This window comes from Platalea leucorodia, assembly GCF_965183815.1.
Source record: "Platalea leucorodia genome assembly, chromosome: 18".
In the NCBI taxonomy this organism is placed as follows: domain Eukaryota; kingdom Metazoa; phylum Chordata; class Aves; order Pelecaniformes; family Threskiornithidae; genus Platalea; species Platalea leucorodia.
Genome location: NC_138840.1, coordinates 9,133,096 through 9,145,099, shown reverse-complemented (window position 1 = coordinate 9,145,099; position 12,004 = coordinate 9,133,096). Strand labels below are relative to the sequence as shown.

At 40.6% G+C, this 12,004-nt stretch overlaps 1 protein-coding gene across 1 annotated transcript in view; it reads right to left on the bottom strand.

Moving 5' to 3' along the window:
- Window positions 1-2,531: 2,531 nt before the first annotated feature.
- MACO1 (macoilin 1) overlaps window positions 2,532-12,004 on the bottom strand; it is a 31,022-nt gene continuing 21,549 nt past the window's right edge. The window contains exons 7-11 of the mRNA XM_082329687.1: window positions 8,517-8,675; window positions 8,144-8,326; window positions 7,205-7,325; window positions 5,542-5,716; window positions 2,532-4,443 (exon numbers count right to left, since the gene is read on the bottom strand). Coding sequence (XP_082185813.1) covers window positions 4,241-4,443; window positions 5,542-5,716; window positions 7,205-7,325; window positions 8,144-8,326; window positions 8,517-8,675 — 841 coding nt within the window. The 3' untranslated portion in view covers window positions 2,532-4,240. The remainder of the gene's footprint in view (window positions 4,444-5,541; window positions 5,717-7,204; window positions 7,326-8,143; window positions 8,327-8,516; window positions 8,676-12,004) is intronic.

The following is a 12,004-nucleotide window of genomic DNA, read 5'->3' as shown; positions in this document are numbered from 1 at the left end:
TGATGTAAGACATATAGTTTAAAGATTTTCATTGTAAGCAGTAAAAAACAGTATTTTCTGAATCTGACAACACGCTCTAGAACAGCATAATTACCACTCAGAGAAATTATAGGTGAATGAGCCACTTTAAACTTGATTGAAATGGATTCTTGCCTTTTTTCTGCCTATTCTCCTTTATTAGAAATGCTTTAGTCAAATGGTTGTGTATTATTTTAGTGCATCATGGAAGCTGATTCAATTAAGATACTGTGGCATCTCAGATTTCATTTTTATAACCTATTATGTATTAACTTGCTGAAGGTCCATTTCTGACCTTGACTTCCAAATGGCAACAGAAGAAAAGGAAGCGTCCAGTAGTAAAGAAACACGTCCCCCACTGCACACGAACTCCTAAGCGAGTATTTAATAACCATTGAGCTTAGGACTAAAACTTGTAAGTTTAAAAAAAAACCCAAAACCAAAAAAACCCAGCAACTTACTGCTGCAGATGATCCAGCTGCTGCGCTACAGTGGTGCTGATGCCAGTAGTACACAAACCTGTTAGGCTGAGGTCAAACGCAGGCTTTGGGTTAGGCTCTCCCTCCGCTCTCAGATGCTGATCTTGGGAACAGTCTTATTCTCAACAGCAGGCGCTATTGGTAAAGGAAAAGGGTTAAACTTCTCAACAGAGCATTTTCTATCAAGTGCTATTGGAAGGAGTCTGATTTTTATTTTGAAGTGCAAAAAACCCATCTGTTGCAGACACGTCATCAATAGCAACGTATTCGGAGCAGCCAGCCCCCGGACGCAGGAACGGCAGATCGGGAAACGCCGAGAGGCAGGTCGCGTTTGGTCTGAAACCGTCTTGGAGCCAGTTACTCCAGCGTGCAATTCCAGTGTGCCCAAGGCAACGCTGGGGTAAGCAAACAACTTCCAAATCTGATTTAACAATTAAGAACGAAAAAGGAGAAACAAACTACACGAGTTTGTTCTGCTTAAACGCTCCAGAGGAAACAGCTGCTTTAAGGCAGGTGGCAGTTCACCTGCCTTCCCGCGCCGACGCCGCTGTCTCCAGCCGCGTTTCCAGCTGGGCAGAGAGGACATCCCAGTCACAGCCGCAACTTTTCACTTTCTGGAAGTTACTTGATGAAGCAAGACCGAGTTCAGGACGTGCATTTAGGCCCTCCCTTCCCCATCACCATGAAATATGCTAAGAAAGGGGAGCTAGTTCATCTCAGCACAGTTATAGAATAGATTCCATGAATAAAGGAGCTTTTCGTTAAATATTAAAAATAAAATTACATACTGCTTTCCGCTCTACTTAAAATTTTAGTGAGGATAAACCCCGAGGTGCTCAAAGCCATTACACAGAAGTTCTGTCTTCCCATTACCTTTTCTTCCTAGACTTATGCTGGCTGGAAAAAGTTCTGGATACTTCAGTTTTTCTTTGGCAGATCTCTCTAGAGTATTTATTACGCGGTAATGTTTCAAAATTGACTGTAGAAAAACCAAAATAGCCTAGGTGACCCTTCTGCAGTCTTACGTTCTTAAATTCCCCATATATTAATCTTGCAAGTACAATTTATGATGAGTCATTAAGATATTTTCCATTTCAGACATTTAAATATTTAAAGATCCAGAGGTTGGCTGGCATAAGATTTGAGTGCTTAAATTATCTCCTTCCACTCACTCCACTTATCCTGCATAGCAGACTGGTGCCTGCAAGTACCTTCGCCTTTCCTGAAGGAACATTTCCATTTGAACTGAGGAGGGTGCTAGAGAATGCAACTTCTGCTGCGCTGCAGCGCGATCTGTTAAAACTGCAAACTTATCTATAATGTATTTTGATTAGGAAATGATCTATGTGTATGTCAGACTGGCGGTGGTTTGAGGAGAGAAAAAAAAAAGAAAAACAAAAAAAAAAAGGTGTCCTCAAGGAACTGGGAGGTTCTGGCAGTGCTTGCAGCAGAATCACAGAAGAGCTGAGGCTGGAAGTTCTTGGTACCTGAAAAAGTTTACCTGGAGGCCTAACGCAGCCAGAGAAGAACACCCACGTCGGGGGCAGCTACGGCAGCAGCCGAAGCAAAGATGCAAAGGACAGCTCATTTACCCCGAATGCCACTGCAGGATTCCCAATAAAAAAATTTAAAGCAGGAACAGTGGCTGCTAAGAGAATTAAGCAGACATCCTGAAAACCAGGGAGAGGTCGTTCTGTCTAGACAGGGACAATGCTTAAACCTCCGAATTGTCCATCTCGGCTTTGCTTTTGCGGTAAGGAGAATGGCTGGAGGGGAACCTGAGGAACAACGGCTCAGACAGACATACTTTTGCAATTCTCAAGATATTTACCTCAAGATATGTTTTGAGAGCCCACAGACAGGGCAACTTGCTAAGTTTAGACATCGAATACAAAAACCATCTGTTCTTCTTTCTGCTTCACAGAAGCGAAGCTCTGTTGCAAGAGAGACTTACCTGGAATAAGAGAGTGCTCTTTAAACAAAATGTATTCTTTATACCAGGCTAAATCAGGTCGGTTAAAAAGGCAAAAAATATTTTTTTTTTATCTGCAAGAAGACGTTTATTCTTTGTAAACCCCACAGAAAAAAAGAATGCAGCCAAGACCAAGTATTGAACGAAAACTGTGCCAAAGTAGGCAGCCAAATGGGGGAACCTCAACACAAAAAGTCAGTGACAATATTTCATGTTTTGCACAAAGATGAAAAACCTATGACATTTCTGAGTAACACTTTTATGGTGACAATTACACAAGATGATTCAAAAATGCAAATGACAGCAACATGCACACCTGGCTAAAGCTAGAAGTTTTATCCCAAAAGAATGTCTGTGATTAAAATGATGAAACTTTAATACTTCTATTGACTTGCGTGTCCTACTTCATTTTTTTAATGAGGCATACATGCCAATTAACATGAAACTTTTTAAAAAAATTCTTTTCTTTTAAGAAGAACTTTGTCCTTCCAGAGTCCACTGCATGTTTGCAAAATCATAATGTTGGGTTTGTAATCCTGCTAGTTTCCAATACAATTTTGCTTCCCACCCCTCCAATCCCCACCCTCAAAAAAATCTGAAACACTTCAGAAGTTGCCAGTGCAAACGCTTTCTATCAATGTATAATATACATTTTAACTTAAACCTTTGTGCAATTTATGAGTTTCCTTTAAAACTCCTTAAAAACTCCTTGGCACAACAGCTGAAAAATATTCAGCTCCTTTAAATTGTCAAACACAAGGTGATATAAAGTGTAAATCACAGTTGAATAAAATAAAAAAACCCAGAACTGCAGCTTTTATTAGCCAGCTTTACAGTCTCTTGTATACAGTACATTGCACAGTTCCGCCTTCACAATAACGCTTCCTCTATTAATATTGTGCCTTCCACGATGCAGTATAATCAAGGCAAGTTACAGAACACTGCTGAGTTTATATCAAAATAAACAGAAGATGTAACCTTGGTTTATAATGAACATCCAAATTACCATGTACAATTTGCAGTAGACTCTGTAATGAGCTTGATATATAAGCTAGATGACAGTGAAGGGGGAAAAAATAGTTTAAACTATCAAGTTTCCTCTTGAAATGTCTTTTCCCAAGGCACTGTGAACAAGACTGTTAGCAATTCTCAATGACTAAAAACACCAATGGGAATATAAATATTTCACACAACAACCACCGTCACATCATCGTCTATTCTCTTATTCTTTCCCTTAAACGACGCCCCTGAATTTTGTTTGGTCCTTTGAGGGGTAATCAAATTATCTTCTGCAACATCACATATTTGTATTTAATACATCTACAAATCAAAGCTTTGTTAGATTATTTAACCCTTTCACTGTAAAAACTAAAGGTTTTTCCTCACTATTTCTGAATGAATCTGCAAATTCAACTTGATTATTAAAAAAAAAAAAAAAAAAAAGAAAGGGTTCAAAATCAAGCAAAGCCCTGTATTTTTCAAGAGGAAACCATGCAAGAGTACATAAAAAGGCAAAATTGGCTACTTGAAAACCAAGAATTGTTTTTAATGCATTGGCCAAGGAAAATAAATTGCAAAGTTCTGTGAGGTTTTCTAAAAATTTACAAGAAAAACTGATGGGCAGTTCTAGTCAATCCAGATGTTCTTTTATCCTGTTTTAAATGACAACGAATACAGTCTCACACAATACAATTTCATCTTGACTGCAAGAGACACTCCTGTGTGATGCCTTCAGCATGACAAAATTACTGGGCAAAAAGAAAATTGGCATTCATTTCTTCAAGGGCTGATAAACAGAGGCATTGGGATCAAGTCCAGAAGGGCTGGTCTCCACAAATTTGGAAGAGTAATGTGGGGAAACAGGACTCAGAGTGCTGGTGGCTGCAGTGTATGTTATGCTGGGCATTACTGCCATAACTTCTGCAATCTTCTGTTTTAGGTCCTTGATTTCCTGATCTTTTTGAATGATTTGCCCTGAAAACAGCAAATAACATCACTTAGAACCAGCAGCATGTTTTCCCCCTCCACCAACTGTTCAATGATACGAGCTGTTGAAGCGAAACGCCCAGAAGCCATTCAGCGCTCTGACGCGACATCGGCACAAGCACAACTCGGGTAACTCCTGCCTTGTGTTGAGGAACTGTGTTTGACTGCCTCTAGTTACCGCGCAACACAACTAGACGTAGCGCTTCCCTTCGGTTTTGCATGGTTTGGACTCACAGCTGCACCATACCAAAAGATTATTTCTATGGCTCAACTTTTTTCTGCACTTTTCCGTTCACATTTTACCTCACGGGAGCACAAGTGTTTGCTTATTAAACGTGTTATTTACTTTATTTTCGAAGCTGTCCTCTATTCTCACCATTTTTCTAAACCCCCTTTGTGCACACTCACAACATCGCTACAGCAATTTATGAATTCACCAATGAGATGAAACAAAAAAAAAATTCTCACTCTAATTAAATTTTCCTGCAACCAAGCAAACTTCTGCAAGGCAATTAAACAGGAACTAAATCAAAAGGTTATTTCATTTTGCTCCACGGTTTGCACACCTGAGCAAAGGAGTCTGGGCAGGGGTTTGTACTGGCTTCGTGCTCCCTCTGGTGGCTCCAACACCAGCCCAACACGGACACCAGCGGCCACGCTCACCCCACCAGCGTGAAGTTTAAAACAGGGTGGGTTATTTCCCCCCCTTTAGGTTGTATTTACTTCAGGAGTATCAAAATATTATTAGGATTCAAGGACAGGGGCTTAGTAGATGGCAACTATTATTTTATCTTCTAGCTCTTTAAGAGAAGTTCTCCAGCCTTAAGGTAATGGTTTATAAAAATGTAGAAAATCATCATAAATAAACGCCCATCTTGATGTTTATTGTCTTCAGTGTAATAGCTTGGGGAAACTGGGGCAGCCGATCAGCTGGATGGCGTAGGCTCACATTCACAAAGCTGTAACCGACAGCCGACGTGCTGCGTGGGGACTGCAGCCCGCCCCTGAACAAACAGGTAGGATATTCCTCCTGTCTTTCGCTCTTTCAGTCGGGACTACGTGTTGAATGAAGCTACCCCATATTACCTTGGGCAATCTCGAGCTGCCGTTTTGCATCTCCTAATGCAGAGAATAGATCCAGCTTGATCCTCGTCTCTGCACTCAGGCTGTTCTCTAAGTGCTGTGTTTTATCCTGCATGGCTGAAAGCGCTGACATTAACACCTCCGTATCCTTCTCGTTTTCCTTGTACTTCCGCAGTTCCTGTAGGAGTAATTAGGACAAATGTTATGCTCATCGACTTTACACGTGAGATACACTGAGAAGTCTTTCTCTTCCCCACAGCACACTGCTGGGCCTGGTATTAATACTGTAAAATTAAAATGATGGTTAATTAAGGACACTGTAATATTACCTCCAGTAATTATACATGACCATCATACAAGTGATTAAAGCCATATTGTACAATGCGTAATTACAGTGCGGTGAGCAAATACCATTTACTCTGCTTCTCAGCCCTCTATCATCCGTATCGAGACCCTCCACCCAGGAATCCTCCTCAGCACTGCCAAGCGCCAGCTAAGCAGCCGCTCGGTGCTCTTAGCCACGCTGCGGAATACGAAAACGCTTCCCACAAGCAAAACGGCTAGAATGGGGACTGAGCTCTTGCAAGACAGTTTGAAGAGACACTAAATAAGCATTTTAAGCTATTTCAGTTGGCTGATGAGAGGGGTTTCTTCACCTCAGAATACTTCCCACATTGAACCTAACTGTGCTGCAAACCCAGAAATTTAGAAAAGAGAAAAGGAGGGAGCAAGTATTCTGCACGTAAGAGACGGGCGCCTTGTGGCGGGGAAGGATGCATTAACGTTCCGACCAAGAAAAACTATACACAAAAAAGTTCTATACTTTTAAATGAAGAAACAATAATACAATGGGGAAACATTAATGCCTGTAATAAAAAGCTTCTCTAACAGTTTGACGATGGTAATAAAATTAAAAAGCTTGATTAGAGCTGGTTTTAATTATTTGAAAGCCATGCTCATATTCTCCATGGATAAACCACACTTGTTTTCAAGGGTTTGGTAAAACCAGGAACAACAGGCTGCATATGTTACTTGAGAACAAGTTCACAATAACACCAGGTGGATTTTGAAGAGCGTCTGAAAAACCACAAGACGTTAAAAATACATATTCATGCAAATTGTCAGTTGACAGTCCGAGTACATCTTTAGGAACAGACATTTGCAAGGAATAAGGTCCACTTCAACTCACACATTTGAGCTCTTAAGCTCTAACATGCCAGACAACGTGTCTGCTACAAGTCTACCACAATGTACTTTCAATATTCAAGCACTTTCACAAAAAAAAAAAAAGTTATGTCTGGCCAGTGATTAAGACTGCATTGAGTAAGCAATCTTACTCGCTAGCAGTGAAATTTATAACGATACAGACTGGCAACAAGCTCCGCACATTAGACAAAAAAATGTTGTTGAGGGGATTATGTTCTCAGTCTACCCAGACCACTGGCTTGGGGAAAAAAATTCTAATAATTTAAACAATCGAGTGGTGTGGAGCTGAGACTATTAACCTTTCTCACACCCACGTTCTTACAAACCCTGATGCAAGACAGACATCTGAAGAGCATAATTCTTGAAGGTGCTGATTGCCTCTTATGTAGATCCACCAATTTCAGAGGACTGAAAGCACTCGTCGTGATGCTGATCTCAGCCCCTGGTGCTTTCTCATTACCTGAACTTTCATTTCTAGTTCTCGTATCTGATCTTCTTTCAGCTTTATGTCAATTGTTAGCTTCTTGCACTCTGTCTCCAGCTCTCGGATACGATTTCGTAAAGTTTCAGTACATTCTCCTCTGCAGAAAACACATTAAAAGAGAAGGTGGTGAAATAAGAATGAGGCTGTCAATCCTGAACTGTTTATAACATGAAAATTAATATAAGTATTGAAGGATAAAAAAGAGGAAGTTAACTTTGTTCTTTTCAGCAAGAGAATTTCCCTTATGGCAACAATGCAAAAAGCTGCAAAAAATTACCCAATGTTATGCCTCAAGCATTATGAAATTTGGAATATTTATGAAATATGGAGAACAGGAAAGCAGAAATAATTCTTTTTAGACATTTGGAGCACTGCAGATTAAAGTCATCCACACTCATGCCATACTTTCATCTTGAAAAACTTCCCATCTATACACCTGTGTTACTACTGAAACACCACCGTGTTGAGCACTGGTAGCCATCGGCTAGAGCAGCGTACTTTCAAGATGTGACATCAAGACAGTATTTTGGCCAATGTCGTTGCACGAATCCTTGATTCGCAGTCCCCACATGAAAGGGGACGTTCCTTTTTTTAAAGCAGACTGACCCGTGCAGGGTACAACTCTCTATTAGCACAGTCAAGATACAGCAGATAATTTGGAGCACGTTCACCCCGAGAGCCTGTAAATGTAACGTGTATGAGTACCGAGACTCAGCTTCGTGGAAGGAGATCTCGCAGTCCTCCCACTGCCTTAACACAAATAAACCTCTTAACACAAACACAGCTTTTTTTAAAAAATCAAATACGGGCTACTCCTTTATGTACAGAAGGGTGAAAAACGCCTCCCAAATCCCCCCAAAACACATTTCAGTAATTTTCTGGAGCCAAGCTTGCTTCTGGGGTAGAACAAAGTACCTTGTAGCAGCAGCAAATGCGACAGCACGTGCAGCAGTTGCTTCTTCCAACTTCTTTCTTTTCTTTTCTTCCATTAATTGTTTTTCTACAAAGGCTCGTGCCTCCTGCTCTGCCTTTAGTTTCTTCTCCAACTGGCTGATCATTTGCTTGTCTTTTTGCTTCATTTGTACAGCATTGTGTAATCTGGAAGGTAACAGGTATGGGATTTAATGGAGGATTTTACTTATTAAAAATAAATTGCTGTCAGCGGTCCCACATGAGACTTGCTGGATTGGCAGACAAGTGCCTCAAATTTTGTCTTAACATCGTACTTCCCCTTTAGCAGACTATAGCCACCAGCAACTAATTTACACAGCTGTGTAGAAACACATACTTGTTCTGAAGCAGTTCATTTTCCTGCCGGAGCTGTCCCATTTCAGATCGAATTCCCCGCTCTGTGTTAGTCAGAGAACTGATCTGACTGCGTAGCTCCTGCTCGATCTGCCTGCTTGCTTGCAGGTCAGCCTTTAACTTTTTAATATCTTGTTCCAACCTAAGAAAGACAATTTTAAAAGACAATTTCAACTTTATTTCCCAGTTACCCAAAGGTTCAAGCACGTTATATAAAAATAAGCAGAGTAAACATCATACCATCTGCCAACCCCCCCAAACCCTTGATTCTTAAAATAATAAACCCTCAGAATTATGTCTATCCTTGCTAAATAATAATAATGTTTTATGTAACTGTACATATATAGCTCTACGTATAGCTATACACACACTTCATAACCTCCCACAGGAATCTTGTTTTCCTCCATGCACTGCAGAGTTGTAAAACAAATCCTTTGGAATTGTATTTTCCCTCTTCAGGCAGCAGTGAAATGGATAAGTCTGAGAAGCCATAAACAAGGACAGGTGCACATATGAACAAATTTTACTTTTCTCAACAAATTATGAGTTTCATTCGTTTGTTAGAGCTGAGCTATGGAGCATACTGCGGAATTCTCACCTAAACATTTTCTGTTGTTTCGTGGTTTTTTTTTTTTTCCTTGAAGTACATCCTGTGCGTGTTGAATAAAGAGTACGTGTTAAGTCATCCACAGTTCAGGAGTCAGTAAATGTAGTTTTAATTGCTCCTGAACACAGACCATCTGCTATACACTTAATTGTAGCTTTAGAAAGTTCTTGAAGACTCATGCAAGCTTATTAATTAAAATATTTTCAACCAAAATTGGTTAAATAAAACACAAATTTCTAAAGAGAGGCCCCCAGCTTACCTTAATTTTTTCCCCTCATTTTCAAAATAAGATCATTGATGTGTAGCATAAAAGCACAGCACAGGTGAATAATCAACCATTTTTATGAGCACTGTGTTACATACTTATTTAAAGCAAATATGCCTCTCAGTCATTCACACATAATCCTCATTTTCTCCGTCAGCTATTGATTTAAGTTTTTTAATGTTCATAAAGAAGATAAAAATATCTTTATTTCCTAAAGTTCCATACAGAATTAGTATTAAGACTTGGGGAAAATAGTCACAAAAGCCCAAAGGAACTGCCCTTACTGCCATCCACTAGCCCAGATGAACGGTTATTTGTGTCCTCGTAACGAAAACACTTCGCTCTTTTGGGCTTCAGTGCAGGAAAATCTCAACCTAAAATGCCAGTGAGAGATGTAACGACGTGAGGCATAAGCACATCCTCTGGGAATGAATCAAGAGGTTAAATGTGGAATCATCAAACTTATGGAAATTCATAAAGGTACGAGTGTAATAGGCTAAAACTGCACCGAAGAGGTCTACTGGGTAAATGAACAGCCAGAACAGCCGATGCAGGAGCACGGTCTGTAACACGCTCATAGAACTCCAACGCTCGGATCCCGCTTCCTACAGCTGTACTAAGCTGTCTTTCTAGTTAGACTTGAACTGCCCTACTGCTAAGATGACTTTCTTTTAATATAGTATAAATTGCGGTCAAACGTACCTTTAAAAAGAAAAAAAAAAAAAACCCACAACTTATACTTAGTAGGCAAATAGTAATAGTACAAAGCAAATACACGTTTCATATTGAAGACCACAAATCATTTCAACACCTTGTACTCCGTTGTAGGAGGAAAAGAATTTGCAAGCCTAACCAAATATTCATTCAACCATAGCACACAAACCAAAAATGGAAAACCCATCAGCAGATGTCATTAGGTACGTATTTTCACCGTGTTCAGTATGCTCAGTGATAGGGCTGGACAGTCGTTGGGCAATGATGTAGCGGTTCAATTTAATCTTCCAATAAGCAGCAACTAAGTGTTTTAGAAAGAGCAAACATTAATTGAAGAGAGTCGGATGCTGTAGGAAGCATTAACAGACTGTTGTCTGCCAACAGCTGAGAGGTTCTAATATAGGTTTTCATAAATATGTGAAAAAATGGTTGGTAGGGCCATGTAAAGGAATGCACATAAATCACACACACTTTACATTGACAAGTCTCCATAAATAATTTCAACATACATCTCTACAATAACTGAAAATAAGAGCTGTAAATAGCCTTTTCCCTATAACTAAAACTATGTCAAAGTTGCTCAAATAAGATATACCAAGATTTATTTTGGGTATTTAGTATTCCAGGAAAGGAAGCACTGATCAGGTAAAGCCTGATAAATCAGAGGTGCTAGCACAGGACAAGCTGAATTTGTATTTTTGGCAACAGAGTATTGACGTTAGTTCAAACTTCTCAGGCCATCTGGTTCATGGCATTCCTGCCCGTTTCCGTGAGGGCTCTGTACCTGCCGCGCTCGTGGGGCTGGTCCAGCCCGCGCTGTAAGGGAAGATGAAAGCTGCGTGATCTGCAGAGCGCACGCAAACGTGACCAGAAAGGACGCCTGCTTTCCAAACTGGGAGGAAATCTAGGAAGCCGCAAGCCACAGCCTTCCTTTTTACTCAGCATAGGTAAAAGCGTCCAACCAGAACTGCATACATCAGATTTGTGAGAACTGGGATCAGGAAGCGTTCCGCACTCACGATACATCACTGAAATCCTGCCTGACCGCAGGGCCAAAGCCTCATGCATGTCCTTTCTGCCTTAACTTTTCAAGCATGCTCCAAGCGTCAAATATTCATCCTTTTACTCTGAAGGACCACGGGGGGCTTCGGGTAACTTTTACAGGGCAATGAGTTCATTATGACTTTCACTGTAAATCGCAAAGAAGTCAGGATTAAACTCAACAAGAATTGCTCAGACTCTGGGTGCTTTGGCTGTTTATGAAAAACGGGCAGCCGCACGACGATAACAGGTCCAGGCAGACCAGGCACCGACAGCGGCACCGATAGCAGCTGGCGCTGCTCGCCTGCAACCCTCGTTCACTAAATGCTGCAGAGGAGCTTCTTTTTCTCAGGAACTGCCTGCAGGTGTAAAGCGGGAGCTATATACCTTGTGCGTCCGTTAAAACACACAGACTCCCCAATTTACTAGCCACCACAAATGAGCTCACGATACGCTCGGGAACGAAAGAGTGACAACTTCACCGGTTGGACTTACTCTAATCAAAGGATCCCAGTACTCCTGTACATCTGAATTTTTCAGGCCACCATGCAGTTACGAGTTTTTATTCTGTTGTGAAACAGTCGCTCCTACCAGTACAGATGACCTAACTTAAACAGTCGAAAGACAGAATAACACACGTTAAACATGCTCCGTCTACACACAGTGAGCGACCAGCTATTGTAGTGCAATTCCAAAGGGGCAGAAGAGAATGAACACAGAGAAAACTCATCTCTGTCAAGTCAATGGACCGTTGGAAATTTATCTGTCGATGGACTTGCTTAGAAATAAGTTTTAAAGTAAGGTTTTACTGGATTTTAATTACTCCTTTTCATTATGCTGTAGT